General features: G+C 35.5%; 1 protein-coding gene across 1 annotated transcript; it reads left to right on the forward strand.

Moving 5' to 3' along the window:
• Positions 1–778: 778 nt before the first annotated feature.
• LOC145058473 (uncharacterized) lies at positions 779–2,956 on the forward strand. Its single transcript, XM_079006372.1, has 4 exons — positions 779–1,248; positions 2,251–2,292; positions 2,432–2,530; positions 2,616–2,956. Exons 1-4 carry the CDS (start codon positions 919–921, stop codon positions 2,763–2,765), a joined length of 621 nt encoding a protein of 206 aa, XP_078862498.1. The 5' UTR covers positions 779–918; the 3' UTR covers positions 2,766–2,956.
• Positions 2,957–14,351: the final 11,395 nt, after the last annotated feature.

The following is a 14,351-nucleotide window of genomic DNA, read 5'->3' on the forward strand; positions in this document are numbered from 1 at the left end:
GACCGAATTAAAGATGTTAGACGCCAAATGAAAACTGTAAGTGGTCACTATGAGTTGAACGCCACATCTAACCTCGTGCAACATCACCACATGAATAAACAATGCACCCCTCTTGATATCGGATACATTCACTTAATATGGTCACGTAACAGACAAAAATAAATATAGGTTTCTTCTTGTTAAACGTCATACTATTTTCAACATCCCCCGGCATTGGCCTTTGAGTTCATATACCTTTTAAATGATTGCAGTAGATCATACATATCAATATTATATCCATTAGATTTATAGATATATAGTCTTTAAAAAACTGATTTTAGCATACATAAAGAATTAATAGCGCAACTTGTGTTTGTTTGTTTTCTCGTTTGTGTTGTACGTTGATAACTAAGTTTTATTAATCAAAGATTATCTTATAGTTATTTTTTAATAGATGATTTAAAAATTAAGCCTAAACTGTATTATTCTGTAATAAAAACCATTTGTATGTTGATCTTAAAAAACTAAACATTTAAGTAAACAAGTTCATATACACTTTTTGCTTTTTTTTTTTTTTTTTTTTTTTTAAATATTAAATCCACTATCATTTTTGTGGGGTTGAATGACAGTACACATTTCATTTAGTTATTTTTGTAATCACCCCAAAAAATAATAAGTTTCCAAATCAATAATAAGATAACAATTTATTACTATTCTGTTTAAGCAACCCATAAAAAACCCAAATCGTATCCACGCACATAATTCATTCAATCAACAGCTCCTATAAAAGCCTTTTTCATCTCTCCACCACCCTTCATCCCCCATTTCCACATCTCAACGCTCCCCTTTCTCTCTCTCTACACCAACATCCATCCAATCTGTGAACCTCCTCGAATCATCTCTTTGTAACGGAGGCTACGAAGCATCGGAATAGCTCAGATGGCGAAGGATCAGTGGTTGGAGGCGGCGCTTACGAACGATGCGATGGTGGCGGAGCTTCTGTTACGGATGAATCATTCCTCCTCTTCAGATTCGTCGAAAGCAACTACAAATTCTACAACGCTCTTACCATCCTTCAGCTGGGGCCATCGGAAGAATCGATCGAAATCCACAGCTCCGACGACCGCCGTCTCAAACGGATTCGGTAAAGAACACCGTGGTAGCCCTACCACACATCTGTCGTGGAGCGGTGGCGGCGGCTCAACAAGCGATGGATACGACGAATCTAGTCGGCCTTCAGATCTCTCATCGGGAAGCAGATCCGTCAAGGTTTGTATCTCTAATCAGATTTCTCATCTTTTTCTTTTCTTCCACCGATTTTTTTTCTCTATCTATCGTCGGAAAATATCATCGACTTCACCGGTGTACCCGACGTCGTCTTTCAATTACACATTCTCTTCAACTATTTCTCGGAAGCTTTTCCCTTTCCCCCGAAATCTGGTTACCGTCGACCTGATCTCTGCCACGCCAGAACTTTTCCGGCCGATCGGCGTTACCTACACTATTTTTTCTTTTCTTGGGAAAATAAATGCATGAAAACAATTACTATTAAGCTTTTTTTACTAATTTACCCTTTTCTCTCTACTTAATTTATCACTAATTTACCATACGCGGGATTTGACTTTTACTTTCTTTATTTTCATATTGACTGAAATACCCTCCGTCAGTAACATCTCCGACGGTAAAAGTATCCCACAAGCTAACAGAAAAAGGACTCTAAAGTCTCTTTTTCCTGTTGCTTGTAAGGTGGCTTAGAGGGGTATTTTGGTAATTAAGACAAGTGTTGTTGTCGAGTTGTGACTTTTAATTGAACAAAGCGCATCAAGATCCAAGAAAGATGAATATTTTCTATGGACATTTTTGCCCTTACCCTTTGTTCTAATTTACATCCATGTAAGTCACGTTTTGTAGTGGGGATAGGGTTCGACGTGCCTAAAGCAAAAGAAAGGGGAGTTTGAAAGGCCAGGGGCACTTTTGTCTTTTTTGTCGTCATCTATTTTTTCAACTTAGTTTAATATTTTTTTTTCCTTTTTTTATATTATACGAATTTATCGCCCTTGAATCCGGATCCTACATGGATTTTATGAAAATTATTTTAATTTTTTAAATAATAAATACCGAAGGGAATAATCACGAGTTTTGGATATATTTATGTGAGGGTTTGTCGGCTATATCTTTTTGTCCTTATAATATTCCTTTCCAAAAGGGTAAAAATGTAAATTTACAACTTTCTTTCTTCTAAATCAATCCTACTTTTCTTTATATCTGCAGGCAAACGAAGTTGCTTCCACATCAAAGTCCCATCGAAGAAAGGTTAGTTTTTTGTTCTTCGGATTCTTTTTTATACGCTTTCAAGTACATAACCCGACCCGGATCATCTTCTTCTTGCTCTTTGAGATCCCTCTTTTAACACCAAAACCCGACCCGACTCACCGATCTGTTATTTTTGCAGTCGTTTCACGAGCTTAAAGACGAAGAACAGGAATTAGCGTCGATGCGTTCGAATTTGAATCACGAAATAGCTAAAAATGAGAATTTGAAACGAATTAAGGTAACCTAAATTCTTAATTTTTCATTCTAAAAGACAAAAATGCTTAAATATGCAACAGATTATAACTGATACGTTGTTTGTTCAGATCGATTTTGATCAAAATCCGATGGGAAGAACAGCGGGAATCCGATCTGTTAGAGTAGTTGAAGAAGAAGAAACGAAGCGAGGATTTGAATTGCCGGATCTAAACATGACTCCGAATGAGGAAGAATCGGCGATGATGATGATGAGCTGAGAAAAAGGAAAATCTCTGGTTTTTCTTGATCTTGACTTAGTATATTATATAGATGCAGCAGCAGTGAAGAAGGTTAATTAGTATAGGATTTTGATTAATATAAAGATTAGACGAAGAATTGTAAAAAATTTTGGTAACTTGTAGCAGAAGCAGCTTTGATTTTCATTGATCAAATTTATTTGATTTGTTTAGTTTGGGGTTTCTGATCAAATTAATATTCTTCATCGAATTGCTAACGTGTCTTTATTAAAAAGATGAGTGGTTCTTTGGGATAATCGAAATATCATGTTTGTTCTGAACAAAATATGCTTTTGCTTTTTATCATGACTTATATAAATTAGTCTTCTAAAAAGAGAAATCATTTTTCTCACGACTTATATTAAATTATGTAAATTAGTTTTCTAAGAAGAATAATCAAATATCATTCTTATCTTTTTTTTTTTTTTTTTTTTTTTTTAATATGAGTAGATTAAGAGAAATGTTAAAATCAAAAGTTGTGATTACATAAAAAAGATGATAGATTTCATGTCATTATTTTATTTAAGTAAGAATAAAAGACAGAAGGAATTTAATTTATCTTTCAAAATTGTTGTTTTGACCTAATATAAAACTTTAATTTTTCTATATGCATTTTGCATTAATATAAATAATTTAGTAATGTACTAATTTCTTTTTGTAATATATAATTTTTTTTAAATTTAAATATGGTGTCTTTAAACCCAAGTAGTTGAAGATTTGAAATCTTATATAGGATAATGGTATAATTAAACAGTAAATTAGATTGCGGGTATATTGTTTAAAGTCTTTTAGAAAAATAGTTGAACTTGAAGTTATGTTTGAGATGATAATATAGTTTAAAGATATTAAGATAGATTGAAGAGTGTGTCTTTTATAAAAGTAAATAAATAAATTGAAGTGTAAAAAAGGCAAGGCAATTCTAGCCTTCGAGGTTTAAGGAATGGATCTGACTCATTGGTGAATATGGTTTCTTGTGTTAAAAGGGAAGGAGAGACTTTTAAAATTGTAAGTGGAGGTTTTATTGGGATGTAATTGAAAGGATTAAAGTGATTGGGCTCACTTTAATAGTTGTTGGACTTCATAAGAATATAATGGGTCGAGTGAGATGATGGACCTTGACGGCTTGACCTACAACATAAGTACTGTAATGGATTAACGTGAGCCATCTTCAAAACGGTGCAACTTAAGTCGTTGTTTTTGGATTTACTAGAATTAACCTTTTAACGTAACCTTTTATATTTTAAACATATTTTATTTTATCTTTAATTATATTTTAATTTTAATATTTTTTTTATTTTTTATTAATTAATTGTATTTAATAAATATTGAATAATATTTTATTTTTAAAATATAAATTTTTTAACAATTATATGATTTTTTTCAATGCATTTTTATAGTTATAACTTAATAATTTATCGTATTAACTTATCCCAAAACTTCCGCTTGTTGTCAGCGGCTTTGGAGGGTTTTGGGATGGCCAGGGTTGTTGTCATTGTCGGGGCGTAGACTCTATGATCAATGAGCCGCTGTGCCAACCGCTTGACATTGTCGAAGGTAGTGGGTTTGAAGCTAAGACATTCCCTTGAAATGGAGGCACCAACCCCCAGATATACCTCTCGACTTTCTTCCCCTCAGTAGGGACCATCCCGGACATAGTGCCACCAGATCGCTGAATCTGGCAGTGTAGGCCACTATGTCGGAGCCCTTTATGGTTAGGCTCCAGAGGTCCTGTTCAAGTTTCTGAACTTCGCCCCTCGGGTAGTACTCTTCTAGCATGAGCTCCTTAAGAGCTTACCAGCCCATAACATTAGCCACTATTAGAGTTAGTTACTTGACATGACTATTCCACCATGTCAGGTCTCTGTCCGCGAAGGTGCAGGCAACAAATTTAACTTTGTTTCCTTCCGGACAAGAATAGATCTCAAAGATCGATTCTGTTTTCTCGAACCATTACGATAGGGCAATGATTCCGCCAGTCCCGTTGAAGGACCTGGGCTTGCAGTTGGTGAAATCCTTATACGAGCACTCCCTAGAGCGCATTGGAGCATCACCTTAAGTGGAATGAACTATTGTCCCACTCCCGCTAGTACCACTAGCACTGAATTGGGCTAAGGCTGCTGAAACAGCCGCAACCACTGCAGCTTGGATAGCTGCCAGATTGTATTGTGGAGGAGGTGGTGGTGGTTGAGTTGGATTTATTGGAGGATTGCGTCCTGTTGATCGACGTGGAGGCATCTTTCAACTGAAAGTTTACAAAGATGAAGATGATAGTAAGAATCAATTGTAAGTATAATGAGAGCGGTCCATGGACTAAATCATCATAGCCCAACAAAACAGATGAGAATATGATTGAAATAGAGATCTAACAGTAGGAGCATGTAAGCACTTTGATAAATATTTCCCAATAAATTAGATGTTTGTCAATAGTATTGGCATTAATGATGTAACACGTTCGGTAAAATGACCTAGAAGTAGGTCTTACATCAAACCAAAGTAAGAAAATTTTGACAGCATAGAGACCTAGCAACAGTACTAGAAAGATAAGAATATTTATAGGGAAAAGTGCTACATAGAGCATAGATAAGAAGGATATTCCTTAAACCAAAAGAAAGGACGGGTATAGCATCTTCTACTAGCGACGGGTACCCTTCGGGTGAACCCTCAAACCTACCAGCTAACGCTCCACGTCAAGAAGGTGTCGTTCATATAATCTTTGGCGTGCTCGAAGCTCTATGACTTTAGCTCGAGTTGCAGCTAAGTCTTGCTGCAGAGCTTCATTGTCTCTCATTGACCTCCCATGAGCATCCTCAAGACGACGAATGCGGACTATATTAACTCCCTCATTGGCATCAACCTCCATCATTCGGTTGATGGTTGTCCTACCCTGCTCTTCATTTCGAGCAACCATGCGGACCAGAATAGGCAGGACTCTGTCTGCTGAGCCTCCCTGTAACACCAGCAGAAATTAGGTGAAAAATAAATTTGTTCATTAACCATAATTGAGTATACTAAGTGTTAGATATTGTATCAAGTTTCCAAAAATATAAAGAACACTAAAATTCGAGTTATAACGAAGAAGTTATGACCAATCGAAGATCCGCGACAATACCGGTAAAACACTGTTAAGCAGAAAACGTGAAATTCCAATAAAATGCTTTTTAACCTTAGTTATCTAAATGAAAGTCGTAGATATCCCAAAACCGTAAACGTATATAAAAAGAACGCCCAAATCTGACTTCATATGAGGAAGTTATGATTTTTCGAAGTTTCAGACATAGCAGTAGACAACTAAAAACTCGAAATAGAGATCGAGCGACTTTTAGCCAACACGACCTAAATGAGAAATCGAAGACCTGTCCCTTCGCCATCCCATCCGAGGTTCGTAAGCGATGATGTACTTCAGCTTCGTAGCGCGCTGCGTTCAGGGGAACGCCCCGCGTTCGCATCATGTCCAGTCCCTATATAAAGGGTGCGAGGGTTACAGATCTTGGTTACAAATTTACTACTTTCTCTCCCAAATTTCGCACTTCTAGCCTCTCAAGGCTATACCGACATTCTAGTTTCATATCCAAGCCCTGACGGAAGTTCTACGCTCCCGAGGATCACGAGAATTCCCGAGAATCCTGAGAAAGCAGCTTTTCTAGTCGAAGTTCTGCACGATTTTTAGTCTCAACTTCTTTAAGCCACCACTTCAATCAAGTGAATGCATACCCCTACAAGCACACTTTAAATACCTTTTTAAATGCTTTTAAAGTGGGGGGGGGGGGGATACAAGTAAACACACGGCTAAAATCGTGTGAAACGTCAATCTTCGATATACTTTTCATACTGTTGTTTTAACTATCTTATGAAGTCATCATCATGCAAAATATCTCATAACACAAATTTACTCTCTTGGGAAAATAACATGCTTTATAAATGAAATATGTTTTGTTTATAAGTTTGCATATTATAGAGTAAACATTTCAACTACAACATTGTATATTCATAAGGACATATCAATCTCTATTATGCCTTTGTTAATATCGTTGAAAAGGATAAACATTTCAGAAACAAATACATTCATTTTAATACGGGACTTAATTGAGAATTCGTGAGTCATTCATCTTCAATATACCTATTAACGTACCGGTAGAAGTCCTGTTTATAACCAGAATCTCCCGTCCGGAGAACGTGACAAGTGTGTATAGATCTATACGGGACTAATGATCCCGCGCCCTGACTGTTACCTACAGTCCCCGGGGTAACAAGTGTCATCTCATTTCGACGCTTGAAGAACGTCGCTACAGGCAAATTATGATACTACGGTTATAAAACTCACTGGATAGACAGTTATTATGGTATTACGTTTTCACGGGAAAAGTAACAGTTACAGTTCTTTTCACATTCAAATACAATCCTCTTATAGTTTTGTTTTATAATAAGACTATACATCATTCTTTTGAGTATGTCATAGTTGCTTACAGGTTACGATCTTGGTCATTTGAGACTGCATTTCACTTTTAGGAAAATATAGGATTTTCCGGGTTCAAATACATACAATTTATACAACAATCATTCATATTAATTTCATACACTCATAAGAAAATATCGGATTTTCTGGAAACAAACGTGAGCTTTCGAATGGCATACATTTTCTTAAAACACTACTTTTGAACTCACCAACTTTACTGTTGACACTTTTTTTTGAAATAACTTGTATTCTCAGGAAAACGCTAAACCAAGTAGCAACTACTTTTGAAGACTAACGCGCTGGCGTTAGTAACATATTTTGGTATCACCATATAGTATTTTATATTCAAACATGTAACACATACAATCATGTAAACTTTTCAAATATATTTATATAATGGTGGTGTGTACTTTCTTTACTATTCAATTGTTATGATATTGTACATGACGTCCTCCGCCCCCGAACGTTTCCACCATTCTGGTTTGGGGGTGTGATAGATTGGTATAGTGAACAAAGTATATCAAAACCATTTTTGATATACAACTATAAACACAACTGGGCAAAAACACTCTGAGTGAGAGTTATACTTTTAAAATGAAATTTTTATAAAGTATACATGCATAGATTATATAACAGGGTCAGTATCATAATGAAAACAATATAGAAGTATTATAGATGATTCGTAAAATACAGGTATGCCTTGGAATATGTAATTGGGACTGGGATGAATATAGCCTGATCAATTATATTTGTCCGAGAGCCAACCAACATATGCCAGGGGATAGCTACAGTGGACAACAAGTCTAAAACTTACCAAACTTATAAACCTTAGAATCAAACATAACATTTAGAATACTATATGAGTATTTTATGCATACAATAGTTTAACCTTGAGGTTCAACCTTATGTGCCTTAGTTCTAGACAATTCTTATATCCCTATTCTCGCACAGACGCAATGGCCGGATTCCATCTACCAGGAGACCCCTACTACCCGAACCAAGACAATGGGGGATGGATAGAGAATGACCCAGAAGAAGAAATGCAAGAAGACTCAGACCCAGATCCCGAGGACAATAACCTACCCTTCGTGGCTCCGATCAACAATCCAAATCCTCGACCGAAATTTCATGGCTCGACACCTTTGTGGGCAGTGAACCTGAATAAGTGGAGCAACAAACAAGGTCAATCCCGTCCGTACCATGGAGACCGGAGCTTCTACAATCTGAGCGAGGGAGGCTCAGCAGACAGAGTCCTTCCTATATTGGTTCGCCGAATTGCTCGCAATGATGAGCAAGGAAGGGCAACTATTCAACGAACTGAGGAGAATGATGCGAACACCGGAGTCAATACAGTTCGCATCCGATAGTTAGTATTAGTTTATGGTCGAGCCGTAAATCAAAATGAAGCTTGGCAGAGAGAGAGAGCTAACTGCAACTTAAACTGAAGTCAGGGAGATCCGTGCTAGTTCTAGAGTCAACACAGTTCGTCTTCGTCATCTGACCGAGGACCAGGACTTTGAAAGGTCTCGTACAGACACCTTACAGGTGGAGTTGGATGCATATCGATCTGAGACCAAGGACCTGTTGGATTAATGTCTAAGTCCATAACTATAATTGGTAAGACTTGACCCGACCCGACATGGTCCATTTGGGTTGCATGGCATCATGCATTTGGATAGACTATAATGAGAGAAATACACTTAAGGTTTGTTAATATATTATAAGTTCTAATATATATATATATATATTAATAAGATTATTTAATTAGTATTGATCAAGAATTAATCTAGGATTAATTAAGTGATCAAAAGAAGACTAATTAAATATATGGGTTGATTGTGTAAATCATCCATACTTATATAGTGGGCTAATGCTCTATGGATTGTCAAGTTGGGCTAAAACCCATAAGATGCTCCATGGATGCTCCATGGTGTATTTGTACCCATGGATCATGGAAATGAAAGGCCATGACAATTAGGGTTTACATGGTGTAACCCTAACTATATAATGATCTTATTCTTGGAGAAAATCGGCGACTATGGATAATAGAAAGGGCTAGCCGATTTCATGAAGTGTCTATGTTCTCTCAAGTCATTCCAAGTGTATTTGGTGTTGTGTGAACCATTTGAGGTGTCACACTTGGGGCACTAGGCACTCAAGCTTCATGAAGACATTCTACATCAAAGAGGTATGTAATTCTAACTTGATATATTCATATGAATCAATGTTATTATGTTAGTTAGGATGAATACCTTGGAAAGTTCATATTTGCATGTATAATAGAGAAAACATATATCCAAGGTATTTAGGGTTGCATGTACACTTAGGAGTGTTAGAATGCTCAAAACCCAACAGTGGTATCAGAGCCCAGGCTTGCTTTCTCTTATACTTGATGCAAATGTGTTTTTTCAAAGTTGAATCTGTCCAGACCATAAAAATCGATGAGTTTATGCAAAAAACTCGACGAGTTCATCATTTTGGGCATGAACTCGACGAGTTTCTCAAGGATCTCGACGAGTTTTGGGTGCTAACAGCTTGTTGTTTGCTGTTTTGGCTGGAATTTGACTAGGAACATTACCCTAAGCTGTTTTTGAACTTATAAACTTGTTTTTTAATGTGGTAATGTTCATGCTAATCCAATTTCAAAGATAATTGTCAATAGATTCATGTTTTGTATTAGTTTAAAAGTTATGCTAATTACATGAAAAAGTTTGATGTGAATTATCTTTGTTCATATGAGTTGCTTAGATTAATAGATAAGTTAATTGATTATGTGTTTTCAATCCATTTTAATCTAAGAGATGATTCTAAAATGTGTTTGTGTAACTTGTCCTCAAGTTACATGAAAGATCACATTTAAGTTTCATAAAACTCATAAAAGTTGGCAATGGTTACAAAAATGAAGAGTCTTGTCCTCAAGTTATGGAGGTTCAAGAGTCACTTTATTAAGTAATAAAATGTGTAACCTTAATTAATTCCATAAGTTACAAAATAAAGAAAAGTTCATTCTTTTATTAGTTTAAAGTCTTCCATAACTTGTCCTCAAGTTATGGAACTTGAAGAGTCTTTTAATTAAAACTACTTTAAACTCATAAGTTATGACATTAATTAGTTTTGAATAGTTTCAAAACTTGCCTTCAAGTTTTGGAATTTGAAAAGTTTTCACTTATGAATACTTTAATTCCAAGTTAGCCCTTAGAATTTTAAAAGTTAAAATTTAACCCTTATACTTTATAATATTATAAGTTAATAATATTTATATTTATGTATAAGAGTAAAGTCAGTCTTATCGTTAGTAGGCCTCATTCACGAAGCCGGTCTATAAGGGGGGTATAAGGTTACTGCCTGTAAAATGGCAGTTTAATGGGTGTCCACTCTCACCCAACGCTTCATTGACCGGTGGAGGTTCGTTAGCCGAACGGGTAGGACAAGGACTAGAATTCTCCATTCATTAAAAGTATTAATGATAAATACTAAGTAACTAAACTCTTATAAATACCCAATCTTAGTTACTTAGGAAAATGTGAATAAGGTGCTAATCCATGAAATTACACCTTGCACTTTGTTTAAGTCGGTTAGTGGAGCGTGTGTGGTTAACCGACACACTAACTCGTATTTAACAAGGTCGGCAAAGGGTAACTTAATATTTATCATAGTATCGGTGGAGCGTGTGTGGTTAACTGGCACATCGATTAAGGGGTAAATATTAAGGGTATCCAGTATATTTTCATGGTTACTTCACACCTTGTTTTGTGATCCTCGACATCCCAGTCACAAAACCTGAAGGGCACACTCGAGATTGAAACATGCCATTGAAAAGTTCAATGAATCTCAAAAGATCTAGGAGTTTCAAATCCAATTAAAACCTAATAATACATTTCGTTTATCTTGGTGGAAATTGGTGAATCGTCATTCACCTACCTTCAAATATTTTATAGCTTGGATTACGACATCCCTCTTCCAAGTTATAAAAGTATTGTGTTGGGTCCTAGCCTTAATATTTCATATTGGGTGTTATATTAAGGACTTTAAATCAACTATCTGGAATATCTCCCAAAAAGATGTCTGGTTTAGACATTTATGATCTTCCCAAATCTCTTGAAACAAGCTTTCCTAAATGAAGATGATGTCCCATGGAAATCATACTTCTTTTCACCTCCTCCAATTATTCTCCCTAACCCACAAGTTCTTGAAAAGTTTAAGGTCACTCAAGCCCTATTGGCAAGCAAAGGTCTATGTGTGATCACGTCTTGGAGATGTAGTCACTTATTAACAAGCCAGGAGAGTTAGGTGTCAAAGTCTTAAGAAAGTTGGTGTCTCAACTGCTTTCTAAGTCACATAGTGAGTTCCTTTGGGACTCCTATGAAACAGACTATGACAAGACCCTTAATGATCTTATCTATTTGCTAAGATCAACTTCCTAAAACTTGTGGACATTGACAATAATGACATTGGATATCCAGTAAAGCTCTCTCTTCCCAATGGAAAGGGATCGGCCATAGTCAACTCGGTTGACCAAATGGTAAAAAGAAAGGCTAAGTCTGTGATAGTCCCATCTTCCATTACCAAAGAGTCCATATGTTAAATTTCCAAAGGAAGGGGCATTGGTTGCGAAGCTGCCAATTTACCTAAGGGTGTTAAAGTTAATAAGTTTCACTCTACTTCAGGTAAAGTCCACTATCTAACTCTGCTAAGTTTCTATTATGAGATTCTTGATACATGATGTGACTGGGTCACATGGTGATGTTTTAAGAATCAAATAAAAATGAAGGAACTTAAAGAAAGAATATGCTGAATCTGATCGCGTAGATGGATTTCTATCGCATAGTTTGAAGATCGGATTCTTGAGCTACTTCTTAGGAGTTATGAGATATTTTTTAGGAATAGATAACAACAAGTTTTCATATGGATCGTAAGGATAAGTTTTTCTGCAAAGTTTCAAAATAAAAGGAAACTTTTTATTTTATTTATTTTAAAATATCCTTACAATGGCATTTGTGAAAAATTTTGTTGCTTATAATATTCCATTAATAGCAAGAGTGGAAATATGAATTTGATTCTTTCATTTGTGGTAGTGTCTAAATTTACCAAATAAAGAAAGATTCACATCACCCAAGTTTCAGTTGGATAGAAACTTGGAATCATGCAAGTTGTATAGCATGATGAATGAGAAATTTTCATCTTTGGAAAATTAAGACTAGTTCCTTGTTCACATGTATATGTGAGTCAAGTGAAGGACTAAGGGATCGAGTACACATTCTTGTGCACTGGTCAAGTCCACCACAAAATATCGATAAGATTATTCGTCATAATTTACTAAAGCTCAGTAAATATGGTTATACTTACAAGCTTAAGTGTAATTCTGAGACATTGGAAAAGGTTCTAACGTATGGCAGAGCGAATAAGAAGAATCAACTTAGGCAAAAGATAAAAGTTTCTCAAATTTGAAAAGATGGGAGAGTACTTTAGTATCATGTTATATGATCATCTTAATGATTTAGAGACATTATCACAATTTATCCTCTAAGTGAATTCTAATAGCTAATAAGAGGAGCTATGAATTGTTGAAGTGGTTAAATCAAGAAGATGATTCATACTTCGTTTCAAAACAATTCTTAGAGTTATACTCTAAGAATGTAACTTGAGTGACATGTCTTAAAGAAGGTCTAGAACACTTGTCAAATGTAAGAGTAAAAGTTTTATACTCTTGTACATTTGAAATTGGTAAGTTGTGATGTTTTGGATAAAACAAAGACCAACTAAGGCCAATTGTGTGAAGTGTTTGTCTTGATTAGAATCCACACTATCTCTTGAATATCTGACAAGAAAGTCTTATGTCAAGAGGACAGTGGGAGTCTTAAAGGTCTTGAAAGTCTCAAGAACTAATCAAGAATAAAACCCGAAGTTCTTCACTAGCACACGACTTGAGGTTCATAACCTATCGTGTTGACATATTCTGTGCCCATTCCAATTAAAGTTGGCTTTGCATATGAGTTCTTAGAGTTCTCAATTGGTTGCACAACAACTTGGAAGCAATGGCAGGTCCTTGAGCTGCCAGGTGGCAAGAAATTAAGATTGAGTTCAGTCCATATGAGTTTGGATTTGTCATTATCCTTGTCTTGTGACTATGGTTTTGACAATTCACATGGATAAGAACACATACACCATTAAATCTAAGTGTCATAAGGTTTCTCTCTGATTCATGAAAATGATGGTGAGGAAAAACTTTCACTAAGTAGATTTTAGCTAGATAGCAATTGTGATATTTGCATTCTCAAAGTCATTAGTGGAGCATGTGTGGTTTACCGGCACACTAACATGGAGTTGTGAGAAGTGGAAAAGGTCTAAACAATCAAGACTATGATTACGACATCCCTTTTCATAGTTCTTAAAATTATTTAGACACTCCTGTGAGCAATCTAAGATAAGGTGTATGATTATGATAAAGTTTTATCAAAGCAATATAGTATCAGAAATCTGAACTTTGGTAAGAAAGTCAATAAAGTATTGATTTCTAGAAGTCTAGCTGATTTCTGAGTACATGTCAAAGCTAGTGGGAGCATAAGTGTTATGCTAATAATCATCATGTTAGTGGGAGCATGATAATTATGATAAAGGTTGCAAGTTAGCAATGTTAATTATAGAAAACAAAAAGTTTTAATTGGGAAAGAGTTGTTTTGCTATAATTAAGGGAGAGGAAATTATACTTCATCTCAAATCGATAAGCTTAGATCGTGAGATTTAATCAATTTAGTCAAGTATATATATGAACGATATGTTAGAATGGCTCAACATAAGAAAACTATATATATGGGTCCATTATTTGCGTTCTAAAATTCGATTATGATTACGACATCCCTTTTCATAATCTGAATTATGAGAACTTGGCAAACAGAAATGGAAATGTTATAGCAAAAGAGTGGTTTAGTCTTTATATGAGACATCATGAATCGTGTCCCATATGCTTCGGATATAGGATCGATTACATGTGCTATATTCATCATTTCTAAAATTTTCCAAATGCCTGGGGCATTAAGAAGGGAAATGGTCTAGATTTGGATATGACTAAAAGGATGAAACAACTGTCGAAGACAATCTAAGGTTTACCAAAGATT

Source organism: Lactuca serriola, chromosome 6 (assembly GCF_051521515.1).
Source record: "Lactuca serriola cultivar US96UC23 chromosome 6, Lser_US96UC23_V15, whole genome shotgun sequence".
In the NCBI taxonomy this organism is placed as follows: domain Eukaryota; kingdom Viridiplantae; phylum Streptophyta; class Magnoliopsida; order Asterales; family Asteraceae; genus Lactuca; species Lactuca serriola.

What these genes read in the sequence shown, in the direction of transcription:
- LOC145058473 (XM_079006372.1), top strand. Translation starts at nt 919, where the DNA reads ATGGCGAAGGATCAGTGGTTGGAGGCGGCGCTTACGAACGATGCGATG. An exon ending in CGGGAAGCAGATCCGTCAAG is followed by an intron (nt 1,249 to 2,250) that starts GTTTGTATCTCT and finishes TTATATCTGCAG; the next exon opens with GCAAACGAAGTTGCTTCCAC. An exon ending in AGAATTTGAAACGAATTAAG is followed by an intron (nt 2,531 to 2,615) that starts GTAACCTAAATT and finishes TTGTTTGTTCAG; the next exon opens with ATCGATTTTGATCAAAATCC.